The following is a 19,559-nucleotide window of genomic DNA, read 5'->3' as shown; positions in this document are numbered from 1 at the left end:
CAAAATAAACAAGTAAATATAATAAAAAATAGGTTAATTGATGAGGTTGCTGAAACAAATAGTTGAAATACTGGATGTGATATAGTATATTTTTCAAACATCAGACTGCTTCTTTCTTGTGTATACTGTTCTGGCTTCCAAGATATCAAGGAATATTTGGCTTCAAGATATAACTAATGCTGAGTCACCACCAAAAGTTCGGTCCGTGTTGATCCGAGTGTTGTACACCTCAAGGGGGAAATTTTAAACTTAGACAAGAAGAAAATAAATACTCCAAAATAAACTGTTAAATAAGCTTTCTGTTGTTGATTTCATTGTCCTTTTAATTGACAGTCTTTGTTTTCTCAAAACTAAAATATCATATTCAGAAAAATTAATTTTAGATAAAAAAATAATCTAAATGGACAGCTTTCTGTCAGTCATTATGCTTTTATAAATGCTTTGATTCATTAAAATATTTATCTAAATAGTACAAGGTAGTTTAGACTCATATTTTGGCAATTAAAGTCTGTAATGACTTCATAGTTTTCTGTATTTTTATAAATCTTCTCCTAAAATGTACTTTAATATATTTTCAATATGATTGGAAAAACACTGCTTTCAATGTAGCGTTGTAATATACAAGATATCATATTATACAAATCATTATAACTGTGTAATACCCCTACAAAATAGACAGCATACAGTGTAAACAGATTTTTACTCAATAACCCATGAAAATTTGATTACAAGCACCTCTATGTTCATTTGTATTTATAATCAAGCTTTAAAGGATCAAATTGTAATTTAAAAACCACTTGTCTTTATTTGCATAAGTCTTTGTAGTCTTTTGAACTGCAGTTTTCATATTTTAGAAGTTATTGTCATATAAGATAAATGCATGTGCATATATTTAAACTTAAACTTTAGGGTATCTGAGAAATGCTTTTGTGTACCTAAAAAAACCAAACAAAAAAAACAACAACCAGTTTGAATGTCAAATCACTTTTGCATTGAGGAGTAATGGCCTCAAATATTTTCCCTGGTGGGAGCATACCTTGTCTGTATTTCTTAGGGTAATTGTTCTCAGCAGTGCTTGTCTAGCAATTCTACTAATAGCAGTTTCTCATTTTCTAGCAATTTAAACATAAAAATATGTGAATCACTCTAAGTTATGTTGTATCAATATATTTTATGGGAATTCTTTTCCGTTACACAGCACTAGCCAATGCTGCTGAAGTTAATTGTTTCTTCTATCTTTGATTTATAGTGAACCAACAAGGATGATATTTTTCTTGTGATCATTTCACTGCACACGGGTTTGGCAGAAAGAGTGTGTTTGATTAAGTTAGTGTATTAATGAACTATAAGTCATTTTTCACTTAGTATATCTACAGATTCTGAACATAGATTCTGGTCAGTAATATGTCAGAAATGGTGTACTGTTTTAGATATAATTTTAGAAAACTTTGAGTTTTCTCTTAACATGCCCGATGATACTATGAAAGAAATAAGAAATAAAAAGTGAAGCAAATCACTTTCCTATTTGTTTTTTTTCTATGATTAATTTTTAATTTTCTTCCCAATGAAAACTGTTGTTTTCCTTCAGAAGAAAGAAATCTGACTTTTTTTTTTTTGCTACAATTTTATCAAGATGTAATTATTTATTTAATTATTTAGTTAATTTTAATTTAGTTTTTTCTTAGCAAGGTTATGTCAAAATCTCCATTTCATATGTTTGAGTAGGAGATTATATTATGGTTGAGAGAAAATAAACTGAAATAATTTACAAGGTAGTTCTTTGGCTAATTTCCTCCAATAATTCTTCTCCTAAATATCTTTCAAAATGAACTGTTCAAAATAATATTAACAACATTAATATTTTATTCAAACTCTTCTTGTTACTGTCTCGATTTTTTCATAGAAAATACAATCTGAATTAACAAGCCATGAGATTAGTTTGGAAGAAATGAAGAAACGAAACCGGGGTAAGGATGTTGCCAAAAGAGTGCTTTCCCAAATTGATGTGGCACAGGTATGCAGCTTTTTTTCCTCAGTTTTTCCTCCAGTCATGCAAACAAATAACATGACTAGTATAATTACTATAGTATGAAGTGTTCTTGATATCTCTTCTGTTTAAGTTCTCCTTTCTAGCCAGGTAGTCTATAAAGCATGCCGTCCATATCTTCTTACTGCTTATTTTTCTATTACATGCTTCCTGTCTAGTTGGCACAAGTTCTAGGGTACACAAGTGGTAGGAGCACCCTATAAGAAGTGTTTTGAATGTACTGCAGTTGCAAGGAATAAAACTACAGTGAGGATTTTTGGCATACCTTTTGAGGTATTTGAAAATATTTACAGCTACAAGTATGTTAAATATTTGAAAATATTTGATAGAACTGCATTGAAAAGACAGATCTATGTTGAGCAGTGTGTTGCAGTCATCAGTTTAGAATGTTAACTAATGAATTATTTCATCCAGTTGAATAGACACAGACCAGTTTGAAATTGAAGAATACTTAATCAGCACTAACAAACAATACTCAGTTTTTACCCATGAATCTCAGTGTTTCCAGGCTGCAGAGCAAATTGTCATAGTTTGTTAGGAAAGACAAATAATTCCTTATGGTATTAACAGTAAACAAGACCATCTTTTTGTTCATCTCTCAAATACTTCTATGGATCTTAGCTTCAGTTCTGTATGTCATTATGAATAACAATGGCTTTTTAAGAGTTAATTAATTTGAAATTAACAAGTTGATTTATTTTTAATATTTCCTTTTATCTACAGGACTAGCTTCTCTTTGCTGATAATATTTATATTTCTTTATTTTGCTGTCTTTCTCCAAACTACCTCACCTGATAGTCTCCATGGCAGCTTTGATGTTGCCCATACTCCATCAGTGAAATGCAGGCATCAGACGACTGTGTATACAAATGTTTATAAATTCAACAGCATGCAAGGGAGCATGACCTTTTCTAGATACCTTTTTTTTCTTTTTTTTGCATCTGTCTTTGAGCACAATTTTTTCACTTGGAAAGGCTTCTCTGGATGACCATATACATCAGTTTGAGTTTGAACTTTTTGCATGCCATTAATTTTACTACTCCTTAGTTGTCTCTTTTCCAGACTGACAAGTATGTTAAATCATACTGAGAACTTTAGAAATACAGCTTTGATTGTTCTGTCATTCTTCTTTATATATTTTCTATTTTTACAGTAAGTTTTCACAGGGGAGTTGATCAAACTGTGGAAATTTTTCGGGCACAATATAGCTTTATACAATGACTTTTATACAGTGACAGGTTTTTTTCCTTTTTCTTTTTTCTTTATTCAAAATTGTTTTTATTCTTCCAAATCATTCCAAATACCCACTTTGTCTGTTTTTAAGTATTGAGCTAGTATTTTTTTGAAAACTGTTGGAGATAATAGAAGTATATGATATAACTGTTATTACAAATAAAATGACAATGCTAACAGGTAATCTAGACCTTACCTGTTGCACATCGTTTAGTGTTTCTTTCATGGTACGTTTTATTTAATTTTAGGATGAATTAAATATAATTTCCTTGGCTTTTTTTTTTCCTGCAGATCCTCACTACTATGCCATCCTTCACTTGACTCTTCAGAGATGGCATTCATTTTATCTACTGCTTGTACTGTCATTCCCTCTCTTTTCCCTCATTTTTAATGTATTGACCAACATCATCAAGTTGAAATGTCAAAAGAGAATTAAAAGCTAATTATGAATTTGATGTATACAAACACCCTAAAAAAACCCCACAAACCCATACCCAATAAAAAACTGCTTATTCCTACCCTTTGTTTCCTATTTTTATTCAGTCGTTCTCTTACTTATCTAAGGAAAGACTTCCTTTCTTACCCTCTTGGATCTCAATTTCTTTAAGAGTATTTAATGAGGAAAATTGTTGGAAGGAGTTGCTGGAAATCTACACAGATTTTTGTGTTATGCAGAATTGTTTTCTGCTCATGATTTCTGTCTTCTTGACAGATGTGGCAAGCATTTTTACTAATGCTTATGTATAGGCTAATTCTATTCCTTGTTACAGTTTTTCTCAAATTTGTATAGTACAGACGACACTGTATTGGTATAAGGTGTCCAGGATTTGAAGATAAATCCAAAAGTGTTTTTTTCCATATGCTGAGTTTCTGTCATTTATCCGTTTCGTTGTGACTTTTTTTTTTTCAAACAGTGAAAAAACTTATTCTACTAGCACTTCTCTCTGTATTTCTACAGATAAATCAGTTCTTATTCGAAAAAGGTGTTTTAAATGCCCTTTATTTTCTGTATTTTTAATTATTTCCCCTCCCCCTGAAGTAGGAATCATGTGAGCAAGCAGTATAATTAATGCACAAAGATAACAAATTATGAAAATTGTGAAATTAGAAGCTATGCTTGTCATAGATTTTTCTGCCTGAAAATTGCTTTCTTATTACTCTAGGTTATGTTTGGGTTTTTTTTTTAATTGAAATAGAAATCAATTTTATACTCGAAATCTCAGGGTTTGTGCTAGACCTGCTTACTGCCCAGCCATTTTATTCAGGTTTCTTTGAGGGACTAAAAGATTCAATTCTAATACCAATAAGCAGCAACATGGTGTTAGAGCTAACGTGCATCCAGCCTGGAATGTAGATATGTTGTGTTCAAGCCCTTAAGCCTATGTTCTCATCCGTCCACCAGCATTTTGTGTATTGGAAAATACAAAACTCTCACTTTCTTCAGCTCTTTTTTTTTTTGTCACTAGTTCTGCTTCATCCGGTGTCCTGGATGATATAATATTTTCTTTCATCCTGTGAAGACCAAGGTTCTCTGTTGCTGGTATTTTTCCCCAGGTTTTAAATTCTTTAAATAAAAATCTGTTGATTGAGAATGGATTCAAAGTATTCTGAAACAGGTCTAAAACTTGTCTTCAGTCTTGTTTTGTCAGTGTTGAATTGATTTCACATTAGCTACTTACTTACTCTTGCTTTTCAGAAAAAGCTGCAGGATGTCTCCATGAAGTTTCGCTTGTTTCAGAAGCCAGCCAATTTTGAACAGCGCTTACAAGAATGTAAAAGAATTTTAGATGAAGTGAAATTACAGGTGCCCAAGTTGGAGACGAAGAGTGTTGAACAGGAAGTAGTACAATCACAGCTGGATCATTGCATGGTGAATATTTAAAGATGCTGTCTTTCTATGTTTCCTGCTTGTTCTGCCTTTCAAATTTAAAGTATTATGAATTACAATATCAATGTTTATTTTGGAGATATTAGAAAAGATTCTGAGAAAGATTTGACAGCAAAGTTGCTCAATTAAATTTATAGGAACCTTTTTAGTTAAAGTTTGTTATTTTTCAGGGAGAGGAGGATAGAGAGAAGGGGTTTTTTTTTGCCTTTTTGCCCTACTTCTGTTGTTTGCAGATGAGTTTAGAAGGACATCATACTCTTAAAATTCTATTCAATTCAAAGGTTTCCTGGATATAATAACAGTAGTTCTAACAGTCTTACAGTAACTTTTTCTGTATGTTGTTTTCTTCTGTGGGAGGCTAATTAAATGCTTAATTTAGGTGAACTTTCAAACAATAGTCATGCACTTTCACTGTGTGAGAAGACCAGTCAGGATCCCTTTCTGATTCCCCCCTTCTTATTTTGCAAGTGAGTTTATCTCCATGGATTGGCTCTATTTTCTGAAGTATGCTGTGGTCAGGGAGCTCCATGGTGTGACCAATAGAGACACTGCAGTACACAAGTCTACTCTCACCAGGAAACACAATACATAAAAGAAAACCAGAGATTAAAGTTCCCGTGAGATGGCAGCCTGTGACTTTCTTACAAAGACCAAAAGATGACCTGGATATGTTCTAAAGAACATAAGAAAATCTCTCTCTCTCTCACTACATATATATATAACTTTAATATCCCCGTAATTCTTTACCTCTTTACTGTTGAAGCAAAATCAATGGAAAGATAAACACTGTGTGCTTGATCACAATAAAATGGAGATTTAAGAGTGAAAATCAAGTCAATCAGATCCTTGTCTTCAGATTTATGTTTTGTTTTGTGGGCTGTTTTTTTGTTGTTGTTTTGGGTTTGGGGGGTTGGTTTGTTTTTTTTCTGGGGCAATGGCATGCCGGAAATTTTTTTTTCCCTAAAAACCTCTTTCAGATCTAAATATAAGAATATAAATCAAAAAATAAGCATGGAACAAGTCAATGTTATTTCTTTGCATCTTGGGTTTTTTTTTCTTAAGTGCAATTACTATTAAATTCACATTCTTATGATAACGACATGATTAGAAGCCCTGAACTGTATTAAAGTATCTTCATTTGGCAGCTAGCTTTTGCAGCCCTGTCATGTTCTGTGGAAGACTTACAGTATTTTTGGAGCATATTTATCTACAAAAAAATCTCATAGTGTTTTTATTTTAAAAATCTAGTCATATTATCCCATCAGGTATTAGCCAGTGTACATCATGCAATAGCTTCCTAACTTGTTGGCATTTTTTCCATGCTGAAGAATGTGTTTATCTTATTAAGCACCTACAAAGCAGTCAAACTATATACATATATACATCGAAGTAAATAAAATAATACTGATGTTAAAAATTGGCTTGGTAATTAGACTATGGATAAAATGCACTTAGGATTTTTTTTTCTTGTCATATATGCTAGAAAAAAAGTCTTGTCTTTGCTGTCCAAACATACTAGACAAGGTTTTACAGTGATCAAAAAAATTCAGATTAAAAAAGTACAGTATAAATTATTTTGCAGGTCTGTCTAAATTAGTAAGTTTACATTGCAGCATTTTGCTAGAACACAGAATTAAGCTCAATGTCTCAGCGATAAAGCTTCTCAACAGTTTCATATCTCCATTCTTCATGAACCTGTGTAGTAATGGGCACTGTGTATCTCTGTGGAGTCTTTTTCCAAAGTGAAGTTTAGTGGAATTTTCCAAGCCATGGCAGAATTTATTCTTAGATTAAAAGAAAAAAAAATCAACTTCTGGTCTACTTAGCTGCATGTTAAATGGGTATTTGGCTGTTGAATATCTTGAGTTACCAAGTCATACGTTTAGATGATGATAGGTGACTTTCTGCATACAGAAAGAGAGAATGCTTTCTTTTTTCTCCTTAACGCTCCTTTGAAATATTAGGGAATGTATTGTGTTTAAAGATAGGTTGCATGTCCTCACTGAACAGACATCTACCCCTTATTTTCTGCTTAGTCATTGAAATAGTGCAGGAAAATGCAGTGAACTATGTAATATATTTTGACTTAACCTCATTATGTTAATTTTTCATGTTGTTTTCTTAATTTTTTAATTTTTTGAACAGTACTGCACTTAGTAAATGTAGGGGAAATATTCTATCCTGCCAGTCTCTTGATTTAGTAGCATGAAAACCTTAGATTTTGGAATTAATTTAGTGGCTATTTGTAGTTTAAATACATCCAACAAGCTGTATGAGTTGGCAGAAGACATCTGTTGTTGTTCTAAATACTACATTATCTAAATAAGTTTGAAAACAACCTTAGTAATTTCTTAAAACAATTAGTGGTGGCCTGTACTTTCGATAACATTTCTACCATTGGTTTTGGTGACAAGTCTTTGAAGCTGTTATTAGTAAAGATAGGCTGTTCTGAATGTGTTAATTTGAATTCTCTTTTTAGAAACTGATTAATTTTCTTACAGACATTTTTTTAGTATACTCAGATTGATCTTTCTCTGTCCTTAGACTACATACCATGATACCTTTCAATTCCTTTAGCTTTCAAATGGAAGTGGGAGGTGCTCATTCATATATGATGGTGTTTTTATACAACAAATAATGCAAAGACTTCTAGTGTATCTTTATAATACCTTCAATAGTCTTTTCTGATTTACTTATTTTAATGGTGGTATTTCATATTTCTGTTTGATTAGAAATTATATAAAAGCCTGAGTGAAGTGAAGTCTGAAGTGGAAACAGTGATAAAAACTGGGAGGCAGATTGTTCAAAAACAGCAGACTGAGAACCCAAAAGAATTGGACGAAAGGCTTACAGCTTTGAAGTTGCAATATAATGAATTGGGTGCAAAGGTAAGCTGTGTGTTTTGGTACAAAACTATGCGCTCTTTTTAACTGGCAAAGTAAAGATTAATTTTGGTATGGTAAGTAAATGAGGTTTTATTGGTTCTTTTCAAGACCTTCCTATTTTCTAAACAGTGGGACAGAAAGAATGGTGGCAAAGGCAATAATCAGGATTGATATTCCTCATTATAGGAACCCTCTCTTAACCAATGAAACAATAAGTCCAGAGGAGGGCCATCAGGGGACTGGAGCACCTCCTGTATGAAGAGAGGCTGAGAAAATTGGAGTTGTTCAGCCTGGAGAACAGTAGGCTGTATGGAGACCTCCTAGCAGCCTTACAGTATCTGAAGGGAGTCTATAAAGATGCTGGGGAGGGACTCTTCACTAGGGACTATAGTTACAGGACAAGGGGTAACAGGTTAATACTTAAACAGGGTAAGTTTAGATTGGATATAAGGAGGAAGTTCTTTACTGTAAGGGTGGTGAGGCACTGGAATGGGTTGCCCAGGGAGGCTGTGAATGCTCCATCCCTGGTGGTGTTCAAGGCCAGGTTGGACGAAGCCTTGGGTGACATGTGAGGTGTCCCTGCCCATGGCAGGGGGGTTGGAACTAGATGATCTTAAGATCCTTTCCCACCCTAACTATTCTGTGATTCTGTGATTCTAAAAAAGTGCCCTGAGGATCTGAAGTGAGCCATATTGCAAATTCACTCAATCTGCAGTGCTGTGTTTAGCTTTGTTTTAGAGAAAGTCACAAAAGCCCAGAGATGCAGAACTAAAAGAATCAGTTAATCTTTATCAGACCTAATTGATTGCATTGAGTAAAAATATTTTTAAGAGAAAACTGATAATAGTTATAACAAATAGTAAGTCTCAGGACTGAAATGTATAGCTGAGGGAAAAACACATCTTCAAGCACAAACTTGTATGATTTCACATGTACTGCTTCAGGAAGTTCCCCCATATTTGAAATAATCATAAAGCACATTTTTAAGCAAATGGAATGCTTTAATATAAACATGTTGAACAATGCTGAAGTGTTGTGCTGTCAAATGTACAGAAAAAACATTATACGTTCTGTACAAGCTTTCTTTTTTCTATATATTTTAGGTATCATAACTAGACTCCCTGAGACTAGAAAGGCTTTCCCTTAAGAAGGGGAAGGTGTAGGGGTCTTAAAATTTATTTATTCCTCATTTTCTTTTTCCTCTTTTCCTTTTCCTTTGTTTTTTCCTCTTTTCCTCTTTTCATTTTCCTTCTCTTTCCTTTTTTTTTTTTGTTTTTGGTAGGTTTTGTGTTTTGGTTTTGGGTGGGCTTTTTGGGTTTTTCATTTCTTTTTTTTTTTTTTTGCATATACACACATATATATAAATACCTGCTAATAGTCCTAATTGCTTAGGTAGTAGCAGACCTTAAAACCTCTCTTTGGCCTAGAAGTGAATGCTTATGAGTAGTAAGAGGATGCGAGTAAGTGAGTACATTCACTTACTTGTATTCTCTCTTTCTGGCACAAGCACATAGAAGCAAACAACTATGTTAACAGTTTAGGTCGTTTGTTACTTGTCAGTGGCTGTGATGTAGGTTCTGTAGCATACTTGCGCCAGATCTCTCTATGGTAGTTCATCATAACAGGGAGCTGTACTCTAAAAGAGAGTAGCAGTAATAATGTTGCTTCTTTCCTAAGGGCATTGCATGCAGTAGGTGCTATTACTTACAAGCTTAGGTCTTTCATCACAATCCTGCTGCACAGGAATTTTTCTCTGTAAAACTGAAAGGCTGTAAAATACCTCTTTTTTTTGCTTTAAATATTTTTTTTCTCGTTTTACTTTTATTTATTATGATTTTTTGTGAGTAAACTAGCATAGCTAAAAGCTTTAGAATACAGAAGAAATTTATGGAGAGAATGCTGTTGATGTCACTTTATTATACAGAAGGCCTTTAGAGGGCACCGTTTCCTATGTTTCTTTAGAAATGCATCTGCATTTAAAATGCAAAAACTGATTAAGCAGTAACCTCTGTATATACAGTGTGTGTGGAAATAGTGCAGTATTACTGATACTATATACAGAGTTTAGAGATGTTTATAGCAAACCAAATCTTATTTCTCTGTTTCAGCATGTATCAATAAGTTAATATTGTAGTATACCAGGTGTTTAGAATTCTAACCGAAGCAGTCAGGTGAATACACTCTGCCTTGTATTGCAGTTAGGTACCTGCAAATAGTTATCTACAATGACTATTAATCCTTTTCAGAGGAAGAGTTGAAAAACATATGTGAATTTATGACTCCATGTGTGAATGGGGTTCTAAATAGCTGTGTTTTGTGGTCCTTCCAGGGATTTACCTCTTGGCTTGACTATGAATTCTGAGGTCTCATTTAATAAATTTGGCATACATGAAAGCATATAAAGCATATTCAGTGAAGATATGTTCTGACATTTTAGTGGCAACCCTCTGCAGAGTGATAATGTACAATGAGCGACACTTTATGGCTTGTTCCCTGGGCAAATCTGATATGTTTATTCAGGGATAAGAAAAGCCATGTACCTAACCTTGTATCATCTTATTACATTTTGAAACCTCAAACTCTCCTTGGCAGTTGATCTAGGAATCAATTTGATCATTGTGCTGCTGCTGCTCAAACTGTGTCAAAACCCAAATTGTTAAAGCAAATGATGATAGCAGTTTTGGCTACCTGACACTAGACAGGGTTTTTTTTGTATAAAAATACTTTAAAAACAGTATCTCACTTGATTACAATAGACATGCAAGTTAATCAGTAATTTCTTTTAAATATTAGTGACCTATGGAACACTTTTAATCCTCCTTTTTTGACTGGGCTTCTATAAACTTTAGCACAACAGGATTTATTATTTTGTATTTTCTAACTACTGGTTGTCTAATGGCTACCATGGTATAGGTTCCCATCTGAGATGTCATCCTTTGACTTTCTGCTTTCTCTACTAAGTATATGCAGTCCTCTCTCTCTTTCCCTGGATATGCTCAGGGGCTTGCAGGGAAGCTTTTATTTCCCATATTCCTCCAGGTTGCACCAAAATGCAGTGTAAGACAGTCAAGACAACATAAATACTCAGCCTTCCTTCCAGTTACTATATAATATGCCTAAAAGAGCTAAAACGGATTGTCCATAGTACTTCAGATCCAAAATATTCAGCAAATTGAAAGCTTAATTAACTGTGTTGCCTTAGTTCGACATCGTTCAGTGACTTCTGTATTTCAAGATTTGGGGGGTTGTTAGCAGAGAATTCTTTTTTATTCTGTGTAGTGTAGCTACATAGAAAGAGCCTTGAGGGTTCAATATCACTACATGACTATCTATATAAAAATATTCTCTTTGAAGGGTTTTGTCATCTATTTTGCATCTCAAGGAAAGACTGTTTTATTCAGTTGTTCCAAATTAATTTGCTATGTGTGACTTCAAAACAGAGGAGGAGGTCAGCATAAGTTTGCTGCTAGCTCAAACTCTGTGTCTTCATTCAGATATTTTTCCTATAGGTGTTTGCATTCTAGAGCAAAATTACAGATATTGAGAGAACTAGGCAAGATATAACCGTATTAATAGTGCACCTTGGCTGTGAAATTACAAGTTAAGCTTTTATAGCAAAGTGGCACATAGAAAATGGTATATATAAAAAAATCATTAAACCTTTTCGACTGAAAAGTTAAGAAACACATGTTTTCTTTCTGCAGGTGACAGAAAAAAAGCAAGAGTTAGAGAAATGCTTGAAATTGTCCCGGAAGCTACGGAAAGAAATTAATGCTATGACAGAATGGCTTGCAGCAACAGATGCAGAATTGACAAAGAGATCAGCTGTGCAGGGGATGCCTAGTAATTTGGATGCTGAAATTGCCTGGGGCAAGGTAACAATGTAACACACACTGTACCTTTATATATCTCAGTTTATGCGTATTACAGAAAGATAGATTATATATCTCTGTTTATTCATATTATAGAAAGATAGATTTCTTTCCTTATAAAGAAAGATTTAAAAAAACCCAAAAGCCTGGCATTTTAATTAGTGCAAATTTTTAACTGTTAGGCATTATCTCTAATTATCTAATAATCTCTAATATCATTGCCCTAACATTAATGCTCTGAAAAGGTAAATCATCTTGTCTCTGCATGTATCAATAGCACAATTCACTTTCATATTGCAGTAACCTTCACTGAGGTGAATTTAAAGTTAGAATTTCATTTTTCAGAGTGCTATAAGTTATCTAACCACTACCCATGTAAATAGAGATCCATATAAACAGAGATCCTTTTCTCTCTCAGCCCATGCTACTCATGATTATAGAAGTATTACACAGTAAAACAACTCCAGTGGATGAAAGGTAAAGGATCACAGTATCACAGTATCACAGTATCACAGTAGGTTAGAGATTGGAAGGGACCTCAAAAGATCATCTAGTCCAATCCCCCTGCCGGAGCAGGAACACCTAGATAAGGTTACACAGGAACGTGTCCAGGCGGGTCTTGAATGTCTCCAAAGAAGGAGATTCCACAACCTCCCTGGGCAGCCTGTTCCAGTGTTCCGTCACCCTCACTGAGAAGAAGTTTCTTCTCAGGTTTAAGTGGAACCTCTTGTGCTCCAGTTTGTACCCATTACCCCTTGTCCTTTCATTGTTTGCCACTGAGAAGAGCCTGGCTCCATCCTCGTGACACTCCCCCTTTATATATTTATATACACTAATAAGGTCACCCCTCAATCTCCTCTTCTCCAAACTATAGAGACCCAGCTCCCTCAGTCTTTCCTCATAAGGGAGATGCTCCACTCCCTTAATCATCTTAGTTGCCCTGCGCTGGACTCTCTCCAGCAGGTCCCTGTCCTTTTTAAACTGAGGGGCCCAGAACTGGACACAATATTCCAGATGAGGTCTCACCAGGGCAGAGTAGAGGGGAAGGAGGACCTCTCTCGACCTACTAACCACCCCCCTTCTAATACACCCCAGGATGCCATTGGCCTTCTTGGCCACAAGGGCACAGTGTCGGCTCATGGTCACCCTGTCGTCCACCAGGACCCCCAGGTCCCTCTCCCCTACACTGCTCTCTAACAGGTCGTTCCCCAGCCTATACTGGAACCTGGGGTTGTTCCTGCCCAGATGCAGGACTCTACACTTTCCCTTGTTATATTTCATCAAGTTATTCCCCGCCCAGCTCTCCAGCCTGTCCAGGTCCCTCTGGATGGCAGCACAGCCTTCTGGCGTGTCGGCCACCCCTCCCAGCTTAGTGTCATCAGCAAACTTGCTGATAGTACACTCAATTCCCTCATCTAAATCGTTGATGAATATATTAAATAATACTGGTCCCAGTACCGACCCTTGAGGCACTCCACTAGATACAGGCCTCCAACTAGACTCCGCCCCATAGACTACAACTCTCTGGCTTCTCTCCTTCAGCCAGTTCACAGTCCACCTCACTACCCGATCATCCAGACCACACTTCCTCAATTTAGCCGCAAGGATGCTGTGGGAGACCGTGTCAAACGCTTTGCTGAAGTCGAGGTAGACCACATCCACCGCTCTACCATCATCCATCCACCGTGTTATTTCCTCATAAAAGGCTACAAGATTGGTCAAGCACGACTTCCCCTTGGTGAAGCCATGTTGACTGCCCCTCATAACCCTCTTATCCTTGATATGCCTTAAGATGGCACCAAGGATAAGGTGTTCCATCACTTTCCCAGGAACGGAGGTGAGGCTAACCGGTCTATAGTTACCCAGGTCCTCCTTCTTGCCCTTTTTGAAGACAGAACACTATATATATTCCACACATTCAGACAGTGGCCAGGAGGTGGGGTGTTTGTTTTCTTGCCCTTTTTGGTTTAGAACTCATTTGTTTTCATTCTGGGGACTTCTTCCATGGACATCACCTTGAACTCTTATTTTAGGTTAAAACTCAAAGCATAAATGAAACTTTCCTCAAAATTACTATATGTTACAGTTTAGATAAACATCTTACAGAATCACTAAGGAATAGGAGAGTTTTACATCAAACTGCCTTATCTCTGTGTGATGTTGAGACTTAGCATGGTATCACTCACTACTAGCTAATCTATGTCATATTCTGCATATGTAATAAATCCAATTGAACTCAGAACTTAAACAAGCCAAGTCATCATTGTGCATGCATACTAAAAAACTGTGCTTCAGAGGAAACTATGCTTGACATTATTCAAAGCTTCAAAATTTCAAATGATTATGTTAGCAAGCAGCATTTTGGATAAGTGTTTCTGTATAATTTGAAAAAAAAAAAAAAAACCAACAACAACAAACCCAACAAAGCAAAACACTGACCTTAGATGTTATTTTGGTTTTTGTGCAAAAATTTGTCGCTTCTGCTTTGTTCCACCATGCATTATAGAAATAGTCATGAATAATACACAGGCATTACTGATTTTTTTAAAGACTGTGCAGTTTAAAGGCACTGGAGTAAAATTTTATTTTTGGTTTGAGTTTTTGTTGTTTTTTTTGGGGGGGTGTTAATTATTTTTATTTTTGTCTTTAACTGTGCCTTTCAAGCTTTTGAGCTTTCTAAAATCTCTATAGCCTTGAAATGCACTGATGATTTACAAACTAATAATAAAAGAAAGTCTGTAAGTCTTTTATGAGGCTTGCAATTGGGGCTTTTTGGTCATCAGTTTCTAAGAATGACAAATTTTAAAAGTAGTATCAAAAATATACGAAGATCAACTTTTGCTATTAGTATCTTACAATTACTGCTTTGACTATTGCTACTTTGACTTTCAAATCAAAATCTCAGTCCCTGAAAAAACCACTGCTGCTTGATGTGCTCTCGTTTTCACTTGCTGCTTTTCCTGCAGTAAAGTCTGTGCAGTTCCTCTCATTACTTTTGATTGGTGTTGTGATCTTAACACCCATAATAAAGGACAAGTATCAGATTTTGAAGAGATGGGTTAGGCAATTGTGTGATTTTAAGGCCTCCAAACTAACCTGTCAATTATTCAGTCCTTTCACCCAGTCATGAAAAGAAGAATCGTATTTGTAGGTGTTAAGCTACACAGTACAGTTCTACTGAAACAGAAATCTACACTGTATGTTTCCGCATGTATGTTCAGGAAATTTGATCCAGAAATATATAGCTTCAGTGAAGTTTAAATAGAAAGATTTGTCCTTAGTTTTATTTACTTCTTAGATATGAACTTTAATGCTTCAGAAGTTTCAAAATTAGAACCTAAAGCCCAATGACCAGTGCAGTTACACACTGAGAAGTCTTTGTTATGCTTGCTGCAAGTACAACAGTTTTATCTTATGACAGTTGAAAAAAGTATCAAAAACTAGTTAAAATGACAAATATCAACATGAAAAGTATCTCAAACAGGAACCATCCCACCATCTTAAAGAATGCCATTGAGGATTGTAAATTCTTGCAAGGAACTGATATATAAAGGGTTGCAGGAAAAACTGGTAAAAAGCATATTTTGGCTTCAAATCCTGACCAAGGCCTTCACTGCAGTATAATCTTATATAGTACCTCCACTCTTCTACTTCAGTCAATTCATCACTAAAATAAGAATAAAAGAACAACTTTGAGTGAGAGCAGTTTCCTATTGTTGAAGTATGTTTGTGTTGAGTGTCTGTTTGAACTCCTTTATTTAGATTCCCTTTAGGAAATGTAAGCTAATATTTGCACAAATGTAAACACGCTTTTAATTTTGAACAATCAAACATATAGCATAGGTGGCAGATCCTAGCCTCCAAAATATAACTATGTGCAGAAATTATGTAAAATGAGTGTCCCTTTTCATAAAGAGGCATGCGTTACTTACTGCATGTGATCCTGGATACTCTGAAATTCTTGTGAGTACTTCATAAATAAGTACAATACTGTTGCTCCTATGTGGATTTTATTGACACATCATACAAAATCGTATATTAATAATTCAGTCCCCAGAACCAGGGCCTCACAGTATCTGATTAATGTTGCAGTTTTGGGCTTTGAAGTTCCTGGGTAAGTAGGCTGCCAAAAACAGTAACCGATCAAATGAAATACACTGGGAGATGAATTAAACCCAGCAGATACCCATTTTGAGGATAGTCTGCAGAAATACTAAGATGGAAAATGGAGGGGGAGAGAGAACTCAGTAGCATGGAGGAACCAAAAATTGAATGTGTGCTGCTGATGACATAACTACGCAGAGAGCTCATAATCTTTTTCCTTTACAGCATGAGGAAGCAGTTGTATTTATTACTGCACTTATTTCTAATTATTTTCTGTACCCAAGACTTCTTAAAAGTGAAAAGGAGTGTTTCAAAGATAATTATAGAGGATAGAATTAAAAAATAATAAATCATACATGCAAACGTTGTCTTCATGGTATAAACACCTAGAAATAAAAATGAATGTCCATCTCAAGTAGGAAATTATGTTAATGAAGCATAACATTATATGAATATGAACTGTATTATTTATTTGTTAATGTCTAGAATTTTTCTAGGGATGCAACAAAAACTTGGCTGAGTTATGTGAAATGAGATTGGCAGTATACTGAAGACTGCAAATCCTGCCTTTTTACACAGTGGAGACAAGCTAAATCTTTTCATTTGAATGGGGTTCTGTTTTAATAGATAAGAAAAATGACATGTGGGTGGAAAGATAGTCATTAAACATTATGTGTTAGAAATCCTTTTATAATTAGAAGTCTGATTTAGTGAAAGTATTTATCACTGAAGACAAACTACTGAGGGATTTATTTGTCTTTTAATCAGGAACTGGCCTGATAAGAATTAGATTGTCAGGAAACCATGTTCTCAGAAAGGAAATAGATGGTATTAGTAGGAAAAGTTCTGTATCACTCCTTACTATCAGCAGTATGTGTCTCCAGTGCTTTAACGATATTTTAGCTCAGTATATAATACCAGTGAACATAAAGTTGACTTGAAGTACTAAGAGTTACATTAACTAACGCATTTAGCAACATATTTCCTGCCAGTAAAATCAGTAACAGAAAATTGTCTTAAAGTTGTGACAGTTGATTCACAGTCAGTGGCCAGAACACAACAAAAATAAAAGGTGTGCTGTGAATAAATAAAACTATGTATAATCAGCCACTGAGAAGGCCATAATGCCAGCTTCTGATTAATTCTGACATCCCACCCATGAGAGCCGAGGAGCCACCTAATTTCTTTTAGAGAGGTTCAGATTGCAAAGATTACTTTCAAGGAGTCTGTGGCATATAGATTATGTAGAAGAGGAACACAGAACTTTTCCTTCATTCAGTCACAGGTGCTTAATTTGTTTTAAATTTACAAATGTCAGTGACCACCACAACTAAAATCTGCATTTAATCACAATTCTGGTTTGTTTGAAAAAAACATCAGCAGTCCAACTTGATACACGGTGGTATTACCATTATAAAGTATAGCTCAGAAACCCTTTGCACCACATCCTCAGGAAAAGCCATTCCTATGTAGCTTCTGCTTTCAAAAGTAATTCATTCCTAGTATTTGCTCATGTGAAGGAGGTTATGATTTTCACTGTCTTATGAAACAGCAAGTAAAAAACCCCAAAACAACAAACCCAAACCAGTAATCTTTGTTAATAAACTGAAAGTGTGCCACAGTACACAGAGAGAGCTTTGAACGCCTCTCGAAGTGAGCAGGGAACTGCTTTTGTTTATGCTAACATGATTCACCATGTCATATTGATCCATATGTAAAATAGAAAAAATACTACTGTATGCACCTACAAACCTCAAGAATTCACAGTAAAGCTTATTCCCATGCTTTCTGACACTGCAGAGCAATCTCATTTCTATCCAGGTTTCAAGGCATCTGAAACTGTTTTTTCTTAAATAAAGCTTTTATTTATAACTACTATTTTGTTGCTAACTACAAGTTATTTCCTGAGGTTTTGATGGTAGGGACTGATACAAGGCAAGCTCAGCTAGTCTTCTCACTCTCTCTCTCCTTCCTCTAGTGTTACCAGGGTGGAGATTAGAAGCTGGTCATCAGAGGCATACTCCACACACAGAGTTTTAACAGAGAAGAAGGATCTGTCTGATTCCTTTCCTTTCCTGGGTGCTGGAAACCTATATGCCATTTCTCTTGGAAATGTTAGGTCCTGGGGGTTTAGTGCAGATGTGATTTCCCAGTTTTGATTAAGGCACACTCAACATTTTTCTAAGAAACACAAATGAAAAAAAAACTTAAAAAATGGTTCCTTTACAACATAAGGAAATATTTCATTCAGTGAAATACAAATGATTTTTTTTTGGCTCAAAGAATTTCCTTTGTGGTATCCTGTACCCACATAGCTGTAACTGGTACTTCAAAAACTTGGAAGTACGAGAGTTTCCTCCAAGGAGACATTTCATAATTCTGTCTAACAGAAATTTGAACAACAATCTGAATGAAGAGATTGCCATCTTCTTTAACTCTTGTGTCTGCTAGTAGCTGTGTTCCTACATGGAGGTATACATAGGGAAGAGATGACAATGTGTGTATATATATATATATATATATATACCTTTAATATAATTTCTATAATTTGTATACACATTTCAATGGATCTGTCTTTCCTGAAAGTATTTAGGAAACTTTGTCTTACAGCAGGTAATACACACTTGAATAAACTTTTGTTTTATAAATAAAATAGACGAGCCCTAAGGGAAAAAAATAATGTAATAACTTCACTATAATGATAAATGGCAGAGTGTATGTAATTTGTTTTAAAGCACTGTTGAACGCTGCTGACAAATTTTCACAGCTGCAACTGAATTCTGGGTGTTACAATGCTTAGTTCAACCTTTTATTTACACATTTCTGTTTCCCCAAAAGGGCATGTGATATTGCATCTGAAAATTCCCAGCTTCTAATAGGTTTCTGTATTTTCTTAGTGTTACATGGTTTCATCCTGATAAGCACACAAAATCAAAATATATAAATCGCTTAGACCTTCTGGGAAGAATTTCACCACTTTATTTGTTCTTGTTTCATAATAAACCCATTGTGGTGGTGTTTGTGATTTTTTTATTATTTTTTTAAAGGCATTGGATGTTCTAAGTGTCATTTTTTTGTTATAGAGCTCATACTTTTGATTCTGTAGTTAAAATTCTACATCTTTCTTGCATATTTTCAAACTGCGCAGCTGAAATGCAACATGATGTTAGGGCAACCAGAAGGGACTTTAAATACAGCAAGACTGTTTATGGTTTTTGTTTGTTTTGTTGTTGGTTGGGGTTTTTTTCCCATGATTTCGAAACGTGTTCTTTTATTTCTGAAGAACAGACAGGAAAGGTGGTAAGTGAAGACCAATTCACTGAATATTGGAACCTGAGAAAGAACTGAAAAAAATGTTGTTAGTTTACCAGTACCCATTATGCCATACAGAGGAGGCCCTAGCTGATCTTGCAGTGTGGAATCCAGCTGTCTTTTCAGACCCTGCTATTTTTAAAGATGTATTGAGTGGGTCCAGGATTTTATACATAAGAATTTTAAATAATTGAGATTTGAAGTATTGCGGAAGATGG

General features: G+C 35.0%; 1 protein-coding gene across 9 annotated transcripts in view; it reads left to right on the top strand.

Annotated features, from left to right (window-relative positions):
- DMD (dystrophin) overlaps positions 1-19,559 on the top strand; it is a 745,980-nt gene that overhangs the window by 90,068 nt on the left and 636,353 nt on the right. For all 9 annotated transcript variants that reach the window (XM_061349397.1, XM_061349396.1, XM_061349395.1 and 6 more), the window contains exons 22-25: positions 1,904-2,014; positions 4,977-5,150; positions 7,901-8,056; positions 11,758-11,928. In XM_061349397.1, coding sequence (XP_061205381.1) covers positions 1,904-2,014; positions 4,977-5,150; positions 7,901-8,056; positions 11,758-11,928 — 612 coding nt within the window. The remainder of the gene's footprint in view (positions 1-1,903; positions 2,015-4,976; positions 5,151-7,900; positions 8,057-11,757; positions 11,929-19,559) is intronic.

The sequence above is a fragment of the Neopsephotus bourkii genome, unplaced genomic scaffold, assembly GCF_033783945.1.
Source record: "Neopsephotus bourkii isolate Nb327-2 ecotype Australia unplaced genomic scaffold, CSIRO-AGI_Nbou_v1 NB_414, whole genome shotgun sequence".
NCBI lineage: Eukaryota > Metazoa > Chordata > Aves > Psittaciformes > Psittacidae > Neopsephotus > Neopsephotus bourkii.
Note: the sequence above shows the minus strand (reverse complement) of the source record. Positions and strands in the feature narration are given on the sequence as shown.